Source organism: Mastigoproctus giganteus, chromosome 14 (assembly GCF_048544385.1).
Source record: "Mastigoproctus giganteus isolate SK-2022 chromosome 14, ASM4854438v1, whole genome shotgun sequence".
Classification (NCBI taxonomy): Eukaryota; Metazoa; Arthropoda; class Arachnida; order Uropygi; family Thelyphonidae; genus Mastigoproctus; species Mastigoproctus giganteus.
The window spans coordinates 123,739,912-123,766,453 of NC_143588.1; the positions used below are offsets into that span (position 1 = coordinate 123,739,912).

At 39.1% G+C, this 26,542-nt stretch overlaps 1 protein-coding gene across 1 annotated transcript in view; it reads left to right on the forward strand.

Annotated features, from left to right (window-relative positions):
* Positions 1-26,542, forward strand: part of LOC150075707 (calcineurin-binding protein cabin-1-like) — a 1,104,404-nt gene that overhangs the window by 633,173 nt on the left and 444,689 nt on the right. Inside the window, exons 28-29 of the mRNA XM_090388624.1 lie at positions 1,234-1,335; positions 11,603-11,742. Coding sequence (XP_090244750.1) covers positions 1,234-1,335; positions 11,603-11,742 — 242 coding nt within the window. The remainder of the gene's footprint in view (positions 1-1,233; positions 1,336-11,602; positions 11,743-26,542) is intronic.

Genomic DNA, 26,542 nt, shown 5'->3' on the forward strand with positions numbered 1-26,542 from the left:
CATAATATGACTATGTACATAGACAATACATAGTGAAATGCAAGCATATGACATCGAAATGAAAATAAGAAACAATTTAATATTAAATGTAATATTTGTTAGAAATTTCAAATAAATCTTTCAAACCGGCGCCTTTGCTAGCTAAAAAACTTATCCTATCAGTGCTATCACCAGTTTCACTAAAGTGTTGATAAAGGAGTTTTGTCTTTTCACGAATGATGAGTTAACTTAACGGAATTTTATTTTGAGTTCGGTCCTCTATCCACAGATTTAAAGCTTTTTCCATTTTTTTCTAATTTAACATCACGAGTTACAGAGCAAATTTTTGAAGCAATTAGTGTGTTTTCGTGGACACTACGGTGGATTTTTTCTTCCGATCTTTTGATTGATCGTACCATTGACTCATTGATTTTATAATGTTTTGCCACTGAGGAGACACTTTCACCATTAGAAATTTTGTCTAATAACTCAATTTTATTTGCTAATGTCATCACCTTCTTTGATATTTTCACATTTCCCTTGTTATTCGTAGCCATATTTTTGTACGGGTTAGAAAGAACTTGTCCACAATAAAGTCACTTTCTTCCGTTAACACACTCGAAAAAGTCTGTTTTACAATGCGAAACGGTAGATTTATCACTTTTGTAAGCATATCAATTTATAAATTGATAAATTTATTAGCATATAAATTAAACGCAAACGATGAAACCTTCCATGACAAGCGCATAACACATACTGAACAAGGATTAGCGAGAAACATCCACGTCGCGATTTTTTCACCCCTCAACCCCCACCCACTGAGCGCTGTTTTGACCAGGAAAGATAATTTTAGCCACTCCCATGTTTATTTATGGCGGAAAAAGTTCACTGCGCTTTAAAATTCACATTTTTTTAGGTTTCATTTTACATTAAATCAGCGACCGCGAATACAGATACCGCGAATAGCGGGGGTTTACTGTATTTTCCTAATGGTGCATTCATGGTTTTCATGAACATAAATTTCATTAAACTCTTACAATGAGGTCTTAAAAACTGCATGCTTAATTAAAAAAATATATATAATCAGTATTGGTTTCATTGAGAGTGTACATATTGAGAATCAAGAACCCAAATATATGAATTGATCTTGTATTTGCAATCCGTAATGGGAATTCAGATCTGTCATAAATTTTCAGTAGAACTAATTTTATGACAAATGCCAGGTGATTGAAGTTGTTTTATTAAAACTTTTAGATTCCGCTTACTTGGGAGAATGCTGCACAAATATACCGCTACTTCAAACCAAGTGTGTTGCCTGAATTTGACAGTTACAGAACAAATACTGTGTCTGCTGAGGTAAGGATATTTGTTCTTTTTAATAATTTTTTTAAAAAATATATTTATAATTAAGCATTTATGGTAGCATGAGGTTGTGTAATGGGAGTGTGATGATAATGGTGTACTGAAAAGAAATTTAATCTACATAATAATTCGAATTGATAAATTTGTTATTGAATTTTTCCCCATAAACAATGAAATTAAATAATTTTCTATAAGATTAAAAAATTATAATGGAAGTAGCCATGAGTTAGGATTGAATTTGAAAGTGTCTGCAGTTCTGCCCAGACACGATAGAAGGGAGTATATGATGAGAGCCTTGTCGATTAATTCGGCGATGGAGAGATTGTGCAAGGCTCAAGGGGTAGAATTTTTTTCTACCCCTTGCTTGTTAACAACAGTGTTTAGGTTGGTGGAAAACTGCTAGCTTAGGGGGATTCACAGACTAATAGATTAATGATAGCCACAGGCAGAGGTGAAAGTGATTCTTGCAATGCTTCTATTGGAATTAGTAGCAGTCTAGGAAAACAAGAGGCAGGGGATTTCAGAGACTGATGGGAGTCATTGCGAAACAAGTAAATAAATGGGCTGTGTTAGGGTAGCTAAGAATAGGAACAAGTGCATGTATACTTGCGTGAACACCAATGCTAGGAGTTTGGTAAATAAATTTGATGAATTTCAGGTGTTGATCGAAACATCAAAGGCAGATATTGTTGGGATATCAGAGATGTCATGTCACACAAATAAAAGGATTACAGAAATGGAATTTGGAATGTACAATGGGTACAGTAAAGATAGACAGGATAAGAAAGGAGGAGCGGTTATGCTATTAGTTAATAAACGCATAAAATCCAAGGAAATACAGCCCGTTGACATGGGCAGAACAGCAGTGTCGAGTCAGTTTGGTGTGGCATAACCAGTGGAAAAACAAAATTGAGAATTGGAATGTGTTAAACCTAATGAGTCTGATGAGTATAATAAACAACTGTAAGAGAAATAGAAAGGGCCAGTAAATCAGATTGTCTTATAATGGGGGATTTTAATTTCCCAGATATTGACTGGAATTTGTGAGTTGGTCACTCTCAAACTAGCAACGCTTTTGTGGATTAAATGGATGATTGTTTTCTACAGCAGCAGGTCAGGAGGCAACTACAGGGAGTAATACTCTTGATCTGATTATCAGTGGTGATTCTTCATGCATTAAGAATATGCAAATAATGGAACCACTAGGCGGCAGTGATCACAATGTGCTGAAGTGGGATTTACTCAGAGGTAACAACCCTCAGGGGTAAAGGGAAAGGTTTTTGCTTTTGTAAAGGTAACTACGGTGGTCTTAAACTGTTTTTTTTATGTACTTGGTGGAACCAACTGATAATGTTTCATTAGCATTAGCAAGGGCACATGATGCAAGAAAACAAGCTTATATAGCATTAGCCCAAAAAAAAAAAAAAAAAACCCTTATTTAACCCATCCCCTCGCTCCAGATGTTTGTCAAGTTCTGCCTTGAATCTATTTAAGCTATCAACTTCTACAACGACAGATGGAAGTTTATTCCAGCAATCAACCACCCGCTGGCTAAAGGCAAACTTCCGCTCATCTATCCTACAACCATCTTTCCTCAATTTGAATTTACTCTCTCTCAGGCGAATATTCAGGACAAGAAGAAGAATCCCATCGGCATTGAGCACAAACCATTCAAGGCTTTATACACCTCAATCAGATCACCTCGCAGGTGCCTAGTCTCCAGACACAGTAATTTGCAAAATTTAAGCCTTTCTTCTCTTCCTAAGAGCAACCCTTTGTTCCATTCACTAATCTTGTTGCCCTTCTCTGTACTCGTTCCAGCATCTCTACATTCTTCTTAAAATAAGTCCTCCAGACCTGTATACAGAATTCAAGATGGCGTCTGACCATTGCCTTATCAGTTGGTTCCACCATATAGAATTTAAAGTCTAAATTCTATATAGTGGAACCAACTGATAAATTTAAAATGTAACATCATCAGTTGGTTCCACCGTATAGAATTTAAATACTGTCTCGGACTACCATAGTCACCTTTATGAAAGCAAAAATCTCTCCAGGAGCGAATTGATCGACAAGGCTCTCATCATATACTTCCTCCTATCGTGTCTTGGCAGAATTGCAGACACTTTCAAATTCAACCCTATTATACAACTCTATACTCCTAGCATTAGTGTACATGTACATGCAAGTATACATGTACCTGTTTCTACTCTTAGTTACCCTAACACAGCCCATTTATTTACTTGTTCCATTATGACTCCTAGCAGTCCTGGAAATCCCCATTGCCTTGCTTGAAGTTACCAACAGCAAATTCAAAATGAGAAGACATGAATGAATTAATCTTGGAAGTTACTAGGCTTTTCATACCAACTGAGAAATATTGTTCAAGGCTTAGGCCTAAATGGATGTCAGATGATCTAATGAGACATGTGGCAGAGAAGAATAGTGCACGTGATACATGTAAATTAACAGGTGACACGAAAGCCTATGATAGTTATAAGCTGGTCTGTAACCGTCACAAAGGAGGTTAGACAGGCAAAGGCAGATTACTAGAGATCTTTGACAAAGGATGCAAAGACAAACAGCTAAGGGTTCTTTACTTATGTAAACTCTAGAAGGAAGGAAGGAAATGAATCAGATTGGTGCACTTGATATAGATGGTTCAACCGTTGAAGATCCTGTTCAGGTAGTTAACAAACTAAATGAGTATTTTGCTTCTACTTTCACAATTGAGCAGTTATTCGGGGAAGGGAATATCACAGATGTATTAAACTCTGGCAGTGAGATTGATGATTTTGTAATAACTGAGAGCAAAGTGGAGAAATTGTTGAAGATAAACATAAGAAAGGCACTTGGAATGAATAGGATCTATCCAGTTAAATTAAAGGAGGCAGCAAAGGAAGTAGCAAACCCTTAGCCATAGTTATCAGCGCTTCCTTTGACTCAGGGGAGTTATCCATGGACTGCAAATGTGACCCCTATTCACAAAGGAGGATCAAAGGGCGACACAAGTAATTTCAGACCTGTTAGTTTGACTTTTGTTCTAAGGAAATTAATGGTGGCACTGGTTCCTATGTGTGGTCACATAGGAACTGGATGCAAAGAATAATTTTTATTTCATATATTTGGATCTTTGAAAGGCTTTTGATACTGTTGCACATGGAAGACTGCTGCAAAAATTGGAGCAGTGCGGTACTGGACACAAATTGCAGCTATGGATAAAGGGATGTTTGAGTGGGAGAAGACAGAGAGTGGTTATCAATGGTCACTGCTCTTCGTGGACTAATGTTATTAGTGGAGTTCCCCCAGGGTTCAGTGTTTGGTACATAGTTGTTTTGTGTATTTATTAATGACATTGATATATATGGCTTAATGTCTCAGTATGCAGATAATACAATGGTTGGCAGGGGGTTTAATGACAGTACACTACTGCAACGTGAACAAGAAAAGTTGAACCAGTATGGTGAGAGGTGGCAACTAAAGTTTAACATTGACAAAGGTAAAATACTGCATATGGGAAGAATGAACTGTTGGTACTACACTGACGGTGGTAGAGAAGGAAAAGGAGCTGGGGGTAATTGTGCAGTGAGATATGAAGTTTTCTGACAGTGCAGACGGTCTGCAAGAGTACCTCATGGTGTATTGTCAGTAATATACAGGAATTTTTCTAGCAGGAATAAGGAGATGGTTATCTCTTTCATAAGGCAATGGTCAGGCCACACCTTGAGTACTGTGTACAGGTCTGGAGGCCTCATTTTAAGAGGGAGTGTTGAGCTGCTAGAACAAGTACAGAGAAGCCCAATGAGATTAGTGAATGCAACAAGGGGTTGCTCTTAAGGAGAAAGGCTTAAATTTTGCTGATTAGTGTCTGGTGACTAGGCACCTGCAAGGTGAATGATTTTAGCATGCTTGATGCTGATGGAATTCTTCCTCTTGCTCAGAATAATCACTTGAGGGCATAAATTCAAATTGAGGAAAGGCAGTTGTAGGATAGGTGTGTAGAAATTTGCATTTAGCAGGCGGCGATTGATTGCTGAAACAAACTTCCATCTGTTGTTGCAGAAATTGATAACTTAAGTAGATACAAGGCAGAACTAAACAAACATTTGGAGCGAGTGGATGGATGAAATCTGTAGGGGTTTTTTTTTTTTTTTTTTTTTGTCTGATGCTGTACACAAAGTGAGTCAGTATGCTGAGATTATAACGCTTCAGCATCCTATAGATATTAGATCAAATTGTAGCCAATTTGATCTAATATCTATAATCATTGCAGAAAAGATGACATAATTGATACCACATACATGGTATTCAGATATTCTCTCATATGCCAAGCTGTACTTGCTACCCTGTGTGGTTAGCGCTTCCATAGCCAGGTGGAAAGGAGCAGCAGTGCAACACGCTTCTTGATTAGACCGGGGTTCGAGCCCATCGCCACCAAATACGGAGGATGCGGAAAGGTCAGGGAATGACCACCATATATCTCGGAGCAATATGGCCTTAGTTGCTAATGCTCTTTAAAAAAAAAAAAAAAAAAAAGAAGCTACCTTGCAAGGCCACTCTCCATTGCAAGGTGAGTAGGAGCAGCAGTGCGTAGCACATGCTTCTTGATTAGCCTGGGGTTCAAGCCTGTGACCACCAAATACGGAGGATGCGGAAAGGTCAAGGAATGACCAACTTCATATCCCCTGAGCAATATGGCCTTAGTTGTTAATGCTTCTGAAAACCAAATAACAAACAATAACAAGCTAACTGCAAGTCGGAAATGCAGATGGATCTGATATTCGAGTGACACTCAAGTCGAGTGGACCGCATTTTGCCAAAGTCCGATTCGTCTGTGACAAATCGGACTTCGCCAATTGTGAAGTCCGATTTGATCAACCCATCTGCTCAACTTTTCTAGATCCTGTTGCAGCAGCATACTGTCATTATTATCCTTAACAACCCTGCTAACCTTCGTATTGTCTACAAACTTGGACATTAAGCTTGATATACCCTCATGAATAGCATTTATAAATACAGAAAACAACAATGGACCCAACACTGAACCCTGAGGGACTCCACTAATAACATTAGTCCACGATCTGCAGTGTCCGTTGATTACGCCTCTGTCCTCCCAGTCAACCATCCCTTTATCCAAAGCAGCAATTTGCCTTCAATGCCACACTGCTCCAATTTGTTCAGCAGTTTTCCATGTGCAACAGTATCAAAAGTCTTTCTAAGATCCAAATATATGATATCAAAGTTATTCCGTACATCCAGTTCCTTTGTGCCCTCTCAGGTGACCACATCATAGTATCCAATAGAATTGGTCAGGCAAGACTTTCCCTTAACAAAACCATGCTGTGTCTGAGCTATAATTGAAGTCTTATCTAGATGATCCTGCAGTGCTTCTTTAACCAGTTTCTCAATTAAATCTCCTGGAACTGAAGTTAAACTAACAGGTCTGTAATTGTTTCTGTTGCTCTTTGATCTTCCTTTTTTGAATTGGGGTCACATTTGCACATCTCCAGTCTATGAGTACCTCCCCTGAGTCCAAAGAATCTGTCATAATTATGGCTAAGGGTTTGTTTACTTCCTTGGCTGCCTCCTTTAATATAACTGGATAGATCCCATCCACCTTGGATGCCTTTTTTTATGTTTATCTTCAACAATTTCTCCTCCACTTTCCTTTCAGTTATTACAAAATCATCTAGCTCACTGCCAGAGTTTAACTCACCTCCGGCATTCCCCTCCCTGAATAACTCCTCGTGTGTGAATGTAGATGTAAAATACTCATTTAGTTTGTTAGCCACCTGAGCAGGATCATCAACAGTTGAACCAGCAATATCCAGTGGAACAATCTGATTCATCCCTTTCCTGCTAGAGTTTACATAGGTAAAGAACTCTTTGTAGTTTTTCATTGCATCCTTTGCCAAAGACTTCTCATAATCTGCCTTTTTCTTCCTAATCTCCTTTGTGACTTGGTTACAGACGAACTTATATCTATCATAGGTTTCCATGTCTCCCATTAATTTATTTGTATCCCATGCATTTTTCTTATCTGACATATGTCTCATTAGTTCATCTGACATCCGGTAAGACCTAAACCTTGAACAATATGATTAAGAGTAAGAGATCTGCAGATTTACTCAACAAGTACAGGTCAAAGTTGGAAAAAAGTCGCGAGTTAGGGTTGAATGTGGAAGTGTGTGCAGTTCTGCCCAGACACGATAGGAGGGAGTATATGATGAGTGTTGTCAATCAATTCGGATCTAAAGAGATTGTGCAAGGCTCAAGGGCTAGAATTGTTTTCTGCCTTGTCTGTGCTTGTTGACGGGAGAGAGTCTGCTTCTACAGGGATGGGATACACTTAAATAGAAAGGGTGCAAGGATATGTGATGATGCTGTCGAGGCAGTGTTAGGTTGGTCGGAAAACTTCTAGCATGGGGGAATACACAGACTAAAAGGTTAGCAGTGGCCATAGTGTGGGGAGATACACAGACTAAAAGGTTAACTGTGGCAGCAGAGGCAAAAGTGATTCTTGCACTGCTTCTATTAGAATGGGCAGTAGACTGGAAAGCAAGGTAATGGAGATTTCCAGGACTGCTGGCAGTTATAGTGGAACAAGTAAATACATGGGCTGTGTTAGGGTGGCTAGGAGCAGGAACAGTTGCATGTATACTTGCATGTTCACCAATGTCATGAGTATAGTTAATAAATTTGATGAGCTTGAAGTGCTAGTGAAGATATCAAAGGCAGATATTGTTGGGATATCAGAGACATGGTGTCACTCAGATATAGGTAGTACAGAGTTGGAATTTGGGGAGTACAATGTTTATAGGAAGGGAGGATAGGTTATGCCATTAGTTAAGAAACACAAAATCTAAGGAGTGCATCCAATTGATGTACTAAGTCTATTTGGTGTGAAATAAGCACTGGGAAAGGAAAAATGAGAGTAGGTGTGTGTGTCTGATGAGTGTAATGAGCAATAGTGCAGAGAAATAGAGTGGGCCAGTAAATCAGAATGTCTTATAATGGGAGATTTTAACTTTCCAGATATTGACTGGAACTTGTGGTTTGGTCACTCGAACACCAGCAAGACTCTTCTGGATTTATTGGATGACTGTTTTACTATTATTATTATCTGTATGGTGCAAGGAAGCCTGAGGCTTATGCTGCACAAGCCAAAAAAAAAAAAAAAACCTGAATTACCGTGAGATAGAGAGAGAGAAGTAGAAGGGAATCACCAAGAAAGAGAAGAATGATGATATCCAGCTGAAGACCCTGGGTGTGCCAAGCCCATACTCACCAGATGGGAGCCCCTGGGGTTCTGCAGCAACATGTTCAAGGGGCAACCACAGGTAGTAATATTCTTGATCCGATTATCAGTAGCGATTCTTAATGCATTAAGAATCTACAAATAAAGGAACCACTGGGCGACAGTGATCACAGTGTATTGATGTGGGAATTATTTAATGATGTATATCAAGTATTCAATGTATTCAATGATGTATATCAAGGCTAAAGGAACGGGCTTTTTCTTTTGTAAAGGTTTTCTAAATGGGAAGCCTTCAGGAACTTAATTTTGGAGGCTTCTAGGCTTTTCATTCCAATTAAGAAATGCTGTTCAAGGTTTAGGCCTAAATGGATGTCAGATGAATTAATGAGGCTACTGGCAGAGAAGAAGAATGTATGGGATGCATATAAAGTATCAGGTGATAAAGAAGCCTATGTCTGGTATAAACTAGTCTGTAATCAAGTCACAAAGGAGGTTAGGCAGGCGAAGGCAGATTATGAGAAATCTTTGGCAAATGATGGAAAGGAAAAACAGCAAGGAGTTCTTTACTTATGTAAACTCTAGAAGGAAAGTGATGAATCAGATTGGCCTTCATAACATAGATGGGTTGACTATTGATGATCATGCTCAGGTAGCTGATAAACTGAATGAGTATTTTGCATCTACCTTCACACATGAGGAGTTATTCAATGAGGGGAGTGCCAGAAGTTCATCAAACGCTAACAGGGAGCTATGTGATTTTGTAATAACTGTGAGCAAAGTGGAGGAGAAATTGTTGAGGTTAAACACAAGGAAGGCACCTGGGGTGGATGGGATCTGTCCAGTTATATTAAAAGCTGTTCAAGGTTTAGGCCTAAATGGATGTCAAATGAATTAATGAGGCTACTGGCAGAGAAGAAGAATGTATGGGATGCATATAAAGTATCAGGTGATAAAGAAGCCTATGTCTGGTATAAACTAGTCTGTAATCAAGTCACAAAGGAGGTTAGGCAGGCGAAGGCAGATTATGAGAAATCTTTGGCAAATGATGGAAAGGAAAAACAGCAAGGAGTTCTTTACTTATGTAAACTCTAGAAGGAAAGTGATGAATCAGATTGGCCTTCATAACATAGATGGGTTGACTATTGATGATCATGCTCAGGTAGCTGATAAACTGAATGAGTATTTTGCATCTACCTTCACACATGAGGAGTTATTCAATGAGGGGAGTGCCAGAAGTTCATCAAACGCTAACAGGGAGCTATGTGATTTTGTAATAACTGTGAGCAAAGTGGAGGAGAAATTGTTGAGGTTAAACACAAGGAAGGCACCTGGGGTGGATGGGATCTGTCCAGTTATATTAAAAGAGGCAGCAGAGTAAGTAAGCAAACCCTTAGCCATAATTATGAGAACTTCCTTGGACTCAGGAGAGGTCCCCATGGACTGGAGGTATCTTCTCCCTGCAGCCGCCCAGCAATCCATCTTAGAATCTGACCAGTAATCCCAACCTGTTCAAGCAACCTCTCATGAGGGTCTGAGTGAAATGCTTTGATAAAATTCAAATAAATTATGTCGAAATTATTCCCTAAATCCAGCTCATGAATAACTTTGTCAAAATATATAGTTTTATATTAATCAGATTCATACTCATATTCATACAATCAGTCCACGTATAGCACGATAGTTACGTTCCTAGAAACCCTCGTGCAATGCAAAATCGTGCAATATAAACAACAGGCCCTATGGGAAAAATGGGGTTAGGTGCCGACCACCCAAGATTGAGCACACATTTTTAACCAAAACATTACCAAACACAATAAATAATCATAATAAAATACTTACGCATTTTATTACGACTGTTACGTAATAAAATATTGCTAATGCTTTTACTTCTATCGTAAGCAAACTTGTTTTTTGCTTGATTTTCTATCCAAACAGATGACAGGTTCCATCTCTTCCAATTCTTTGTGTCTTAATCTATTGGATTTTAATTACACTTTGAGTTGTTCCTGCTATGAAAGTTGTTATTTTCTCTGCATTCTTTGTAATTCTCGGCGTTGCCTCATTTAGGTCTGTATCACGTGCAATATCACATGGTCTTTCATTTCGCTCAAAGCTTTTCACAATTTCATATTTTTTCTCTATTGACAGAGGCGGACTGGCCATTAGCCTTACCGGGGAAACCCCGGTGGGCCAGAAGCCGGTGTGATTTTGGCCATAAACGCTAGTGTGAGGCCATTACAAATTTTCCAGAGTAAGAATTTTTGATCCAGTCCGCCTCTGTTTATCGATATTGCTTTTCTTTTTCTCTCTGAAACTGCAGTGCCTTCACCAGGACGCTTACTTTTCACACCTTTTTAGTATTTTACTCATTTTTAGGGAATAAAGCACAATCACAAAATGAGGAGATGAATAGATACACATAAACAAAGCTGTGCGCATGTAGCAACTGAATAAACAACACCGTAAAGGCAGAGATACACTATTAACACCTCACATTTTACTAAAGCACATTTCTAGGGGTTACTACCATAAAACAATAAAAACAATTTCCAGTTGCGTTTCTGCTAATGGAATCTGTTATAAACTGATAGTAAACTCGATCTAATTGCATTTGCCATTATACCGATAGCTGGAATTGTGTTGGTTTTTACGTTATTATGGTGAAATGTTTCTCCTTCACTGATATAAAAAACATAAATACATTTTCAGAATCTTCTCTTCATTCCTATCGTGTTGCGTTCGGTTGGGGTGATTCTGCGTTCGACTGCCATTTCTTGTAAACACAAAGCCGAATTCGTGCATAAGCGAATTCGGTTCGTGTTATATAAGATATCGTTCCCCTATTTATAAATCATGTATGATCGAATTCGTGTAGTGTAAACACGTGTTATACGAGGACTGACTGTACTCTTTTCTCTTCACTTAACTAAATACAGTTCTCTTTAATGATTGCCCATAGTGATTTTCAAAATATTTATGTTCCTTTAAAATTTTGCCTCTTAGCTAGAAAATCTACTTCGTCGTATTTCTGCTCTTGTTCCACCTCAAGAGGATCCTAGTAGTAAGGCTGAAGGAGTAATTGCTTACATTGAAGGAAGTATTGATAAATGTCCTTCATTGCCTCCTGATCATTCATCTTTAAGGTAAGTTAAATAAAATATATATATCAAGAATGAAACTGTTCATCTTTCTGCTTATTTATATGTAGTAGTCTTAATAACTATTTCCACATGAATATGGAAGCCTCTTCGGAAAGTCTGGCTATGATATAATGACAGTAAGCATATTTATAGGGTAGCGAAAAACATTTCAAAATAGTGTCTTTCTGAGGTGATGCACTTAGCTCAGTGATTTTCCCACCCTTAGAAGCACTTCTGAAAAGCTGATTTTGAAATAACTGAAATCTTAATGGTTGTGCTACTCTTGAGTATTAATATTTGCTATATGCAAGGATGCTGTAGGCTTTTCTGCACTATAAAAATAAAAATTTAAAAAAAATAAAAAATCCACTAATCACATTCGACATAACGAAAATAAACATATTTACAGCGTGGGAGGCTTAAAACCAGTCAGCTGACTTTTGAATTTTCCCAAGTTATCAACTTGCCTAACCAGTAGATAATAAGTTTCTTTATTAACTTAATAAATTAGTTACAACCACAATTCTGTACATGAATGACCAGAGGAATTTTATTATAAATTGTTAATACAGTTGATCAATACAGAAATGCAAAAATTAAGCTACATACACCACCGTCGTTTCCACAATATAGTCAGAAGGCATCCAGTTTCATTTATTTACCAAAAAAACCCAATGAAATGAATAAAAAATAATAGTAATAAAAATAAAATACAATTAAACATGAAATAAAATTGTATCAGCTAGGACCAGTATTGACACAACTGCCCTTTTCATGAAGGAAAAAACCCAAGGTGTCCTCTAGAAAGGACTTGTCAGTCAACCATTAATCAAGGTTGTTCAGCAAGTTGAGTATATCAAGAGTCACATTTGGGAAATACTTATTGAAACTATGTAACTTCTGGTGCTCTGAGCAGAAAAACTATGTACAAAGGTGTTTTTCTGGCAACCCTCCCTTCATATTTCAAACAAGATCATGTTTGAATGAGCACAGATGAAAAAAAAAAAAAAAAAAAAGCCATTCTCATATCACCAATCCATTCACTCCAAATGTTTCTCTAGTTCTGCCTTGAACTTATTTAAGTTGCTGACTTCCACTACAACAAATGGAAGTTTTTTTCCAAATATCAATCACCCGCTGGCTAAAGACAAATTTCCTCACATCTATTCTATAATTGTCTTTCCTTGGTTTGAATTTATGCACCCCTCAGGTAAGTAATCTGAGCAAGAGGAAGAATCCCATTAGCACTGAGTTTGCTAATGGGATTAACATGTCAATTAAATTAACTCGCCAGTGGCCAGAAGCTGCAATTTGCAGAACTTAAGCCTTTCTTGGTAACACCAACCTTTGTTCCACTCACCAATCTTGGTGGCCTTCTCTGTACTCATTCCAGCAGCTCCACATCTTTCCCAAAATGAGGCCTGCAGACCTGTATACAGTACTCAAGGTGTGGCCTGACCACTGCCTTATACAAGGTGACAATCACCCCTTATCCCGCCTAATCTCGGCTAGCTAAATTCTTGTATATCATTGACAACACACCATTAGCTACTCTTGCAGCCTTTTTGCACTGCTCAGAAAACTTCATCTGATTGCACAATCATTCCCCCACCAGCTCCATTTCATTCTCCACTACCCTGAGTGTAGTACTGCCCAATTGATGCAATATTCTGGGGTTACTGCTACCCATATGAGTACTTTCATTTGTCAGTGTTAAACTTCAGTTGCCACCTCTCAGCCCATTTGCTCAACTTTTCCAGATCCTGTTGCAATAGCGTACTGTCATTAACAACCTTCCCAACCTTTGTATTGTCTGCAGACTTAGACATTAACACTGTATGCCTTCATCAGTATAATTGATAAATACCAAAAACAACAATGGGCCCAACACCGAACCCTGGGGGACTCCACTAATAGCATTAGTCCATAAGGAGCAGTGTCCATTGATAACCACTCCCTGTTTTCTCCGCTCAACCATCTTTTTATCCAATGTAGCAACTTTCCCTTAATGCCATACTTCTCCTGTACAGTAGACTTCCATGTGCCACAGTATCAAAAGCTTTCCTAAAATCCAAGTATATGATATCAAAATTATTCTTTGCATCCAATTCTTTTTGTCACCACATCATAGTCAGACAAGACTTCCCGTTAACAAAACCATGCTGTTTCTGAACTGTAACTGCAGTCTTGTCTAGGTGATCCTGCATCACTTCCTTAACCAGTTACTCCACTATTTTCCCGGGAACAGTAGTTAGACTAACAGATCTGTAATTACCCATGTCACCTTTTGCTTCCGTAAAGGCGAGTACAGTGGTCTCCGACAGTTTTTAAATTCTGTACAGTGGGATCAACTGACGATGTTACCAACAGTAAATTCTAAGTGGGAAGCATTCAAGGAATTAATCGTGGAAGCTACTAAAAGTTTCATACCTATTAAGAAATATTGTTCAAGGTTTAGGCCTAAATGGTTGTCAAATGAACTAATGAGACTCGTAACAGAGAAGAAAAATGCATGGGGTGCATATAAATTATCAAGCAACTCAGAAGCCTATGGCAGATATAAGTTAATCTGTAATCAGGTCACAAAGGAGGTTCGTCAGGCGAAGGCAGATTACGAGAAATCCTTGGCAAAAGATGCTAAGAAAAACAGCAAGGATTTCTTTACTTATATAAACTCTAAAAGGAAGGGGATGAATCTGATTGGTCCACTTGACATTGATGGTTCGACTGTTGATGATCCTGCTCAGATAGCAAACAAACTGAATGAGTATTTTGAGGAATTATTTGAGGAATTATTAAGGTTTGAAAATGGCAGAAGGTTATCAAATTGTAGCAGGGTTCTTAATGATCTTGTAATAACTGAGAGCAAAGTGGAAGATAAACTGAAATGTAAGAAAAGCACCTGGTGTGGATGGGATCTATCCGGTTATATTAAAGGAGGCGGTAAAGAAACTAAGCAAACCCTTAGCCATAATTATGAGAGATCCTTCGACTCAGGGGAGGTTCCCACAGACTGGAGATATGCAAATGTATCCCCAATTCACAAAGGAGAATCGAAGGGTGACACGAGTAATTACATGCCAGTTAGTTTAACTTCTCTTCCGGGTAAAATAATGGAGTCACTGGTTAAAGATGCATTGCAGGATCATCTAGACAGGACTGCAGCAATAATTCAGACACAGCATGGGTTTGTTAAGGGAAAGTCTTGTCTGAAAAATTTGATAGGATATTCTGATGTGGTTACAAAGGAACTGGATGCAAAAAATAATTTTGATATCATATATTTGAATTTCACGAAAGCTTTTGACACTGTTGCGCATGGAAGACTATTGTACAAATTGGAGCAGAATGGTATTAAGGGTAAGTTGCTACAATGGATAAAAGGATGGTTAAGTGCGAGACGACAGAGGGTGGTAATCAATGGATGCTGCTCTTCTTGGACTAATGTTATTAGTGGAGTCCCACAGGGTTCGGTGTTAGGTCCACTGTTGTTTTGTATATTTATTAATGATATTGATGAAGATATATCAGGCTTAATGTTGAAGTTTGCAGATGATACAAATGTTGGCAGGGTTGTTAATGACAGTAATGGCAGTGTGCTACTGCAACAGGATCTAGATAATTTGGGCAGATGGGCTAAGAAGTGGCAACTGAAGTTTAACCTTGACAAATGCAAAGTACTGCATATGGGTAGAAGTAACCCCAGAGAAACGTACCAACTGTGTGGTACTACACTTAAGGTGGTAGAAAATGAAAAAGGCCTGGGAGTAATTGTGCAGGCAGATATGAAGTTCTCTGAGCAATGCAGACAGGCTGCCAGGGCAGGTCATGGGGTTTTGTCAATGATATATAGGAAGTTTGCTAGCAGGGAAAAGGAGGTGATTATCCCTCTGTATAAGGCAATGGTCAGGCCACGACTTGAGTACTGCGTACAGGTCTGGAGGCCTCATTTTAGTTAGGATGTAGATTTGCTTGAGTGTGTACAGAGAAGGGCAACAAGGTTGGTGAGGGGAATGAAGGGATCCTCTTACCAAGGGAGGCTTAAGTTCTGCAAATTGCAGTGGCTGGAGACTAGGCACCTGCGCGGTGATCTGATTGAGGTATATAAGGCCTTGAATGGATTGAGCACGCTGAATTCTGATGGGATCCTTCCACCTGTTCAGATTACGAACCTAAGGGGGCATAAATTCAAATTAAGAAAAGACAGATGTAGAATAGATGTGCGGAAATTTGCCTTTAGCCAGCGGGTGGTTAATTGCTGGAACAAACTTCCATCTGTCGTTGTGGAAGTTGATAGGTTGAATAAATTTAAGGAGGAACTGGACAGGCATTTGGAGGGAATGGTGTGATATTTTTTTTTTTTTTTGGCTGATGCTGCATAAGCTTATAACACTAGCTTTCTTGCATCACATGCCACTACTACTACTACCTTTGATCCCCTTAGTGAATTGGAGACACATTTGCACATCCCCAGTGCATGGGGACCTCCCCGAGTCCAAGGAAGCTTTCATAATTATGGTTAAGGGTTTGCTTACTTCCTTTGCTGCCTCCTTTAATATCACTGGATAGATCCCATCCACCACAGGTGCCTTCCTTATGTTTAACTTCAACAATTTCTCCTCCACTTTGCTCTCATTTACTACAAATTCACTTAGCTCCCTGTTTGAGTTTGATAGACATCTGGCCCTCACCTCCTTGAGTAACCCCTCATGTCTGAATGCAGATGCAAAATATTTATTTACTTTGGCAGTTATCTGAGAATAATCATCTACAGTGAAACCATTTATATAAATTGGACCAATCTGATTTATCCGATTGCTTTTAAAGTTTATGTAAGTAAAGGAGTCTTTGCTGTTTTCTTTGCATCTTTTGCCAAAGATTTCTCGTAATCTACCTTCGCATGCCTAACTTCCTTTGTGACTTGATTACAGATTAGCTTATATCTGCCATAGGCTTTTATGTTGCCTGATAATTTATATGCGTCCAATGCGTTTTATTTCTCTGCCACGAGCCGCATTAGTTCAACTGATGTCCATTTAGGCCTAAACCTTGAACAGTATTTGTTTAGATGGTAGGAAATCCCTAGTACTCTCCAAAATTAAGTCCCTGAAGGCTTCCCATTTAGAAATCACAGTTGGTAATATCATCAGTTGATTCCACTGTGTACAATTTAAAACCCACTGAGACCACTGTAGTCACCTTTAAGAAAGCAAAAACCCTTCCCCTTATCCCTGATGGTAGTTACTTCTTTAAGTAAATCCCACATCAGTACACTGATCACTGCCACCTAGTGGTTCCTTTATCTTCAGATTCTTAATGCATGAAGACTCAGTGCTGATATTCAGATCAAGAGTATTACTCTCTCTCTGGTTGCCTCTTGGACATGTTGCTATAGAAAATAGTCATCCAATAAATCCACACAAAAGTCTTGCTAGTTCCAGTCAATATCTGGAAAGTTAAATTCCCCCATTTTAAGACATTCCGATTTACTGGCCCACTCTATTTCTCTGCATAATTGCTCATTATAGTCATCAGATTCATTAGGCCTATAACACCTATGAGATTGTGCAAGGATCAAGGGGTAGAATTTTTCTCAGCCTGGACTGTGCTTGTTAACAGGAGACTGCTTCTACAGGGATGGGATACAATTTAATAGAAAGGGTGCAAGAATATTTGCGGATGCTATCGAGGCAGTGTTAGGTTGGTCTAAAAACTGCTAACATGGGGGGGGATACACAGACTAAAAGGTTAACAGTGGCAGCAGAGGCAAAAGTGATTCTTGCATTGCTTCTATTAGAATGAGCAGCAGCCTGGAAAGCAAGGTAATGGAGATTTCCAAGACTGCTGGGAGTCATAGTGGAACAAGTGGGACACAGCCCATATTGCATGGGCTGTGTTAGGGTGGCTAGGAGTAGGAACAGGTGCATGTATACTTGTATGTACACCAATGTTAGGAGTATAGTTAATAAATGTGATGAGCTTGAAGTGCTAGTCAAGACAGTTCTGTCTTTAAGCGAGTTTTATTATCTGCTTCTGAATATGCAAAAACACACTTTGACTTGGTAAGCCTTTGGTTCCATGAATGCCAAAGAGTATATCAGGATTGTTTAATGGATAGGAATGATGTAGAAGTATTTACAAAAATGCATTGGGAACTGGGAAAGACAAGTTTTGAGGTAATTTCATTTTCAGTTGGAAACTTAAATCTTCAACTTAAAATCTCATTTGAATAAAATAATATTATTTCACAGATGTTAATCTAAACCACTATTCATATTAAAATGAGACAGCATTGAGAAATTGACATAGGCTAGGTGATGTTTATTGCATGTTTTTTTCTACTGTAGCAGTTTACTTTCTCAAATTTGTTTCTTCTAACTTACTACTATCAGATGATCATTTTAAACAAATGGTAACTCATAAGCAAGCTCCAAATGGTAGATCCTTTAGAGCACAGTTCTCAAAAAGTTAACGTTATTACCTCAAACTTCTTTCCAAATAATCACATTTTCCAAATAGTATTTCATTCAGAAAGCCTTTAGTTGGGGCAAAGGAAAGTAATGCCCAAAACAAAAAAGAAAACCTCATGTTTTGGATGCAGAAGTTGCAGTATTTGTGATGTGCTTATGCTAAGAGAGGTTAAAAGTCAGGGTAATTACTTCTAGAAATATGTGATCTCTTCTAGAAAACTGGGTGTCCTCAAAGATGAACAAGGGAGCATTTTTGTAAGAAATCAGACAGGACTGAGTGTAAAGTTAACCATATTTTCTTTGCACCCCCCTCCACTGAAGGCGGCTCTGTCCGTTCAGCAGTTTTTAGCCAAGAACAAAATGACGATGGTCCCACACCCTTCTGAATTGGCCCCATTACTTCTTCCTGTTCCCCAAACTGAAAATCCATTTAAAAAGATGAAGATTTATAAATATCACAGAGATGTAAGATGAATTTCAGGAAGTGTTGGTAAAGCCTCATGAAACATGAGTTCCATAAGATACTTCAAAAAGGTGGGAGAAGCTCACTGTTTTATATATATATATATATATATATATAAATGTATAAACTCTGGAGTGGAATACTCTGAAGGGAATAATTCCGGCACGTAACTAATGTAAGTAAGCCTAAATTAATTTTATTGCCCCAGTTTGGAAACTTTCGCTTACACTTCGCAGATAGCAAGAATATTCCCAGCTCCTTGGCATAACCTGGCCTCAACAGTGCTCTTTTGTGCATGCTATTCTCTCTCTCTCTCTCTCTCTCTCTCTCTCTCTCTCTCTCTCTCTCTCCGGTTATTAACTGGAAAAGAAGAGGCAGTGAGGTTATACAACAGCTGATCTGGATGCCTCCTTCAGAGTTCCCAATAGGTTTTGGTCTGGCCTGTTAAAATTATTTTAGAGCTTTTTTTTTTTTTTTCAAAATGTAAGGGATACTGGATCTCATCATGATGCCCATAATGACATCAAAATACATTACTTGTAAGAGGAGAGGGTTGCCAGAGTTCTAAAGTAACATGGCTTTCACCATTTCAAGCCTCTAATAAGAAAAGTGGTGGTATTGCAATGGATGATGAGAGATCTCTCAAATTGTAAAGCTTTTGTTATACATTGTCTCAGTAATGAGCATCAGCACACACAGTTGTCTGGGGAAAAGGAATATCATGAATAAATAATGTGGCCCTTCATTTCCTTCTTATCCTTTTTTTTTGGAGGTGCTGCTCAATTATAGTAAAGGCTGAAGCAGCTTATAACACTAGCCTTACAATTTGAGAGATCGATGAAACAACCTTTGTTTACTTACATAAGTGAAGTTCTGTTTACTGCCTTGCAAAATTTAAGCCCAGTCCATCAACTGATGGGATCCTTCCACTTGTTCAGATTACGAACCTAAGGGGGCATAGATTCAGATTGGGAAGGGACGGATGTGGAATGGATATGCGGAGATTTGCCTTTGGCCGGTGGGTGGTTGATTGCTGGAACAAGCTTCCATCTGTTGTTGTGGAGGTTGATAGGTTAAATAGGTTTGGGGAGGAATCGGACAGGCGTTTGGGGGGAGTGGTGTGATTATTATTTTTTTTTTTTTTTTTTTTGGCTGATGCTGCATAAGCTCCTACACTTGCTTTCTTGCATCACATGCCGCTGCTACTACTACTATAAACCATTAAAGGCAGATATCGTTTGGATATCAGAGACGTGGGGTCACACAGATGTAAGCAGTGCAGAATTGGAATTTGAGGAGTACAATGTGTATAGGAAGGATAGACAGGACAGGAAGGGAGGAGGGGTTATGCTGTTAGTTAAGAAACACACAAAATTTAAAAAAGTGCACCCAATTGATGTTGGTGGACAATGCAATGTTGAGTCTGTTTGGTGTGACATAAGCACTGCGAAAGGAAAAATGAGAATAGGTGTGTGTTTTAGGCCTAATGAAGCTGATGAGTATAATGAGCAATTGAGCAGAGACATAAAGTGGGCCAGTAAATCAGAATATCTGATAATGGATGATTTTAATTTCCCAGCGATTGACTGGAATTTATGGGTTGGTCACTTATACACTAGCAAGGCTTTTGTGGATTTATTGGATGATTGTTTTCTTCAGAAGCATGTAACACTCTTGATCTGATTATCAGTAGCGATTCTTCATGCATTAAGAATCTGCAGATAAAGGAACCACTAGGTGACAGTGATCACAGTGTGCTAAAGTGGGATTTACTCAAAGAGGTAACTACCATCAAGGCTAAAGGGAAGGGTTTTTGCTTTCGTACAGGCAACTACAGTCGTCTGAGACAGTATTTATATTCTATACAGTGGGACCAACTAATGATGTTACCAACAGCAAATTCAAAATGGGAAGCATTCAAAGAATTGATTTTGCAAGCTACTGGGCTTTCCATACCAACTAAGAAATGTTGCGGAAGATTTAAGTCGAAATGGATGTCAGATGAACTAATTAGACATGTGGCAGAGAAGAAAAATGCATGGGATACATATAAATTGCTCTTACGAAGAAAGGCTTAAGTTTTGTAAATTACAATGTCTGGAGATTAGGCACTTGCGAGGTGATCTGATTGAGGTGAATAAAGCCTTGAATGGTTTGAGCATGCTCAATGCTGATGGGATTCTTCCTCTTGCTCAGAATAATCGCCTGAGAGGGCATAAATTCAAATTGAGGAAAGCCAGTTGTAGGATAGATGTGCGGAAGTTTGCCTTTAGCCAGCAGGTGGTTGATTGTTGGAACAAACTTCCATCTGTCGTAGAAGTTGATACCTTAAATTGATTCAAGGCAGAAGTAGACAAACATTTGGAGCGAGTGGATGGGTGAAATTAGATTTTTTTTTTTTTTTTTTTTTTCCCCGGCTATATAAGCTTGCTTTCTTGCATCATGTGCCTTTGCTAATGCAACGCACACTTACTCTCATTTTCCCTTTCCCAGCACTTATGTCACACCACACTGACTCTGCCAATGTCAATTAGATGCACCTCCTTAGATTTTATTGTTTCTAAACTAACAGCATTACCCTTCCTCACTTCGTGGGAACAAGGGTTGTTGTTTGTTTGTTATTTGGTTTTTATGAGCATTAGCATCTAAGGCCATATTGCTCCGGGGATATGTGGTTGTTATTCCCTGACCTTTCTGCATCCTCCTTATTTGGTGGTCACGGGCTCAAACCCCGTTGTAATCAAGAAGTGTGCGCTACGCACTGCTGCTCCTGCTCACCTGGCTACGGAGGCGCCGGAAAGAAAGGAGGAAGTTGGTAATAATTGGTATCCCCAAATTCCAGTTCTGCACTGCTTATCTCCCCAAGCTAGCAGTTTTCCTACCCACTTAACATTGCCTCAATAGCATCAGCAAATATTCTTGCTCTCTTTCTGTTTAAATGTATCCATCCCTACAGAAACAATCTCAATCTCTCTCTCTCTCTCTCTCTCTCTCTCTCTCTGTCTCCCTCCCTCCCTCCTGTTCCTTCATTTATTCAGCACACACAGGGTCTTTGAACTGTGAGCTTATACCCAAGGTTGGAACAGAGTGCAGCCTTAGATGTGGTGTAGGTGTGGTGTGACCAAATCCCATTAGCCCACATTGTCACTTAGAATTCAAGCCTCATAGTCTATTTAGTATGCTGGGGAGCAGCAGACCAAACTTCTATGTGTTTAGAGAGCACCTCTAAACCTTCATGCTACACAATTAGGTTGAGACGTATTTCCTGATGATTTTTTTTTGTTGTGAGTATTACACGCACATCTATTTTAGTACTTCCAGAAAGCACTTAAACTTTAGAGTGTTGAAATTAGAACATGTTATTTGGAAGTCAGGTTCAGATCGAGGATTGCTCCTAGGAAATCGACGTTCTTTGTAGGAGTCAGTACTCTACCTGAAAAGGCCAGTACTAGGGATGATGAGTACCAGCCGAAACTGCATCATTTGACTCAGAGTAAAAATAAGTGAGAACTCAATTCCTTCGGATTTACTAATATAACAAAAAAATGTATCATAACCACAGAATGCATTTAAATAATTTCAGAAGTGGTCTGAATGAATAGCAGCAAAAAGCAAGGCTGAGAGAAAATCTTTATTGGATTCCTACATCCACCATATTATAGATTGTAATGTTATTACTGACGAAATGAAGTAGTCTGTCTCCTAGGTAAAAGAATTTCGAAGGGATCAAGTAGTTTAAGTTCAAGTAAAGGCAAGGAATTTAGCATTAGTGCATGAGTAAAGGCATATGATGCGAGAAAGCAAGCTTATATAGCATCATCCAAAAAAAAAAAAACCCTTCTCATTTCACCCATCCACTCATGCCAAATGTGTGTTTAGTTCTGCCTTGAATCTATTTAAGCTATCAACTACTTGAATCTATTTAAGCTATCAAGTTGTGTAATTTGAACTAAATGTAGATTTAAAGGCAAGAAATATGGTGTTATGGTCTTAGCATTAGTAGGGGTATATGATACCAAAAGAAAGCTTAAATAGCATCATCCAGTGGGTGGGGGACCCTTCCCATTTCACCTATCCATTCTCCAGAGGTTTATCTAGTTAAGCCTTGAATTTACTTAAGCCCTCACCTTCCACAACAACAACAGTAACAACACATGGAAGTTTGTTCCAGCAATCATCCACTCGCTGGATAAAGGAAAATTTCTGCACATCTATTCTGCAACTGTCTATCCATAATTTGAATTTATGCCCCTCTCAGCTGTTGAATCTGAGCAAGAGAAAGAATCCCATCAGCATTCAGCTTGCCAAAACCATTCAAGGCCTTATACACAATCAATTAGATTGCCTCGCAGGTGCCTCATCTCCAGACTCTGCAATTTCCAGAACTTAAGTCTTTCTTGATAATATCAACCCTTTGTTCCACTAGCTAATCTTGTTGCCCTTCTCTGTACTTGTTCTAGCAGCTCTACATCTTTCCTCAAATAAGGCCTCCAGACTTGTATGCAGTATTCAAGGTGAGGCCTGACCACTGCCTTATACAAGGGGTCAATCACCTCCTTATATCTGCTAGTAAAATTCCTATATATTATTGACAAGACTCCATGAGCTACTCTTGCAGCCTTTTTGCACTACTGAGAAAACTAAAATTCAGATAGACTGCACAATTACCCCTAAGCCTTTTTCATTCTCACACTACCCTGAGTATAGTACCATACAGTTGCTGTGTTACTGTGGAATTACTGCTACCCATATGCAGCACTTTACATTTGTCAATGTTAAACTTCAGTTGCCTCCTCTCAGCCCATCTGCTTCACTTTTCCAGATCCTGTTGCAGTAGCATACTGTCATTAACAACCTTACCAATGTTTGTATCATCTGCAAACTCTGACATTAAGCCTGATGTACCTTTATCAATATGACTGATAAACACTGAAAATAGCAATGGGCCCAACACAGACCCTTCGGGGACACTGCTAATGACATTAGTCAACGAAGAGCACTTGATTGATAACCACTCTCTGTTGTCTGCCACTCAACCATCCCTTTATCCATTGTAGCAGCTTACCCTTGATGCCATACCTCTCCAATTTGTACAGTAGTCTTCCATGTGCAACAGTATCAAAAGCTTTCCTGAAATCCAAGTATATGATATCAAAATTATTTTTGGCATTCAGTTTCTTTGTGACCACATCGTTGTATACAATCAAATTGGTCAGTCAAGACTTCCCCTTAACAAACTAATGCTGTGTCTGAACTATAACTGTAGCCTTGTGTAAATGGTCCTGCAATGACTCCATTATTTTCCCCGAAAATGAAGTTTAACTAACGGGCCTGTAATTACTTGTGGAACCTTTCAATCCCCGTTTGTGAATCAGGGATACAGTTGCTTATCTCCAGTCCATGGCTTCCTCCCCTAAGTCCAAGGATGCCCTCGTAATCATGGCTAAGGGCCTGCTTACTTCCTTTGCTGCCTACTTTGATATAACTAGATAGATCCCATCCACCCCAGGTGCCTTTCTTATGTTAAACTTCAACAGTTTCTCCTCCACTTTGCTCTCAATTATTACAAAATCATTTTGCTTCCTGCCGGAGTTTGATAGGCTTCTGGCCTCCATTTCCCTACAAATGTTCCTCATGTATGAACGTAGATGCAAAATACTCATTGTTTGTCAGCTACCTCAGCAGGTCCATCAACAATCGAACCATATATGTCAAGTGGACCAATCTGATTCATCCCCTTCCTTCTAGAGTTTACATAAAGAAGTCTGTACTGTTTTTCTTTGCATCCTTTGCAAAAGATTTCTCATAATCTGCCTTTGCTTGCGTAATCTCCTTTGTGACTTGATTGCATTCTAGCTTATATCTACCATAGACTTCTGTGTCACCTGCTAATTTATATGTATCCCATGCATTTTTCTTCTCTGCCACATGTCTCATTAGTTCATCTGACATCCATTTGGGGCTAAACTTTAAACAGTATTTCTCAGTTGGTATGAAAAGCCTGGTAGCTTCCAAGATTAATTCCTTGAATGCTTCCCATTTAGAATTAGGCACCAACTCAGTCCTGAGTTGGTGGCTAGTTGTTTGATAATCTGTGCAACTGGCACACACAAAGACATCCTCCTTGGCTAGATCATGTCCTGTTTCAGAAAAGTCAACAAACATTTCACAAGTTGCACATTTTTTTTAGACTGTGGTGTATTGGAGAATTGCCCCTTTCAGTTCTCTCCCAAGCCAAAACACTCCCACTACTTTGGACCCGTTCCTTTGCTGCTCTAGTTTTGGGCTGATTTCCATTTAAATACGATGTAATTAATTAACAATGAAAATTAAAAACATTAATAAATTTAATTTATTAATTTACTACACTATACTTAACTATAGAAAACTATACTAAGCTAATGCAATAATACTTATTCTGGTATCTTCTTCTTTGTCCCCGCCTTCTTCCCACATTCATATGGGGTCGGCATTCCCTTCCTTAATTCTCTTCCTCCATTCCTTTCTAACCAGGGCTTCCTCTCTCTTTCAAATCCTCTGCCACCTTGTTCTTCCATCTCAGCTTAGGTCTCCTCCCTCTTCCTCTTCCCTATCACCTCCAGCTTTTCACACTTCCTACATACTCCTCACTTCTTCATTCCACATGGCCAAGCCACCTCAACCTAGCTTCCTGTATTTTTTTACTCAGAGCCCCCCACCTTAACCGTACCTCTAATGTAGTAATTTATTAACCTGCCCTTCCTCGTCACACCACACATCCATCTTAGCATCCTCATTTCCGCCACTTCCATCTTCTTCTCCTGGGCCCTTGTAATCGCCCATGTCTCAACACCGTACATCAATGCAGGTCTAACCACAGTTTTATAAACTCTTCCCTTCATTCTACAATTAATTTTCTTATCACACAGCACCCCACTCATCTTTCTCCAGTTCAGCCATTCACATTGCACTCTGTGCTGTATTTCTGCATTCAATCCTCCATTCCTCTCAACGATCGATCCCAGGTACTTAAATTTCGAAACAGATGTTAGCTTTTCCTCCTGCAGTTTTATAGAACTCTCAGTTTCTCCATTCAATACCATATATTCTGTCTAACGCTTTCCTCCATTCCTCCAACTTCTTCTCTGCCTTTCCTTGGGATGATTCGCACAGTACAATATCATCCGCGAACATCATACTCCATGGTGCTCTACTCTTCACTTCTCTCACCAACACATCCATTACCAGATCAAACAGATATGGGCTGAGAGCTGATCCCTGGTGCAGTCCAACTTCTACAGAGAACCCCTCAGTCATACCTACACTGCTCTTAACCTGAGTCACCGCTCCCTCGTACATATCCTTCACAAGCCTTACATATTTTTCAGATGTACTCTTCTCCCTCATACATCTCCATACCTCTTGTCTAGGCACTCTATCATATGCTTTTTCCAGGTCTATAAACACCATGTGCAACTCTACTTGCATCTCCCTGTATCTTTCCATCACCTGCCTTAAAGCAAAGACTGCATCTGTTGCTCCTCTTCCCGCCATGAAACCACACTGTTCCTCTCCTATTTCCGTCTCCTGCCTTAACCTTCCTTCTACAATTCTTTCCCAGATCTTCATTGAATGAGACATTAACTTTATTCCCCTGTAGTTCCAACATTCCTGCACATCACCCTTTCCTTTAAAGATTGGCACAAGTATACTTTCCCTCCACTCATCGGGTATGTATCCTCTCCTGTTGCCACAGTTTTTCCATCAAGTGCCATAGGATATCGATCCCTTCTTCCAGACTACTCCATACCTCTGCTGGTATCTGATCCGCACCTACTGCTTTCCCTCTCTTCATTTTTCTGAGTGTGCTGTCCACTTGTTTCCTGCTTAT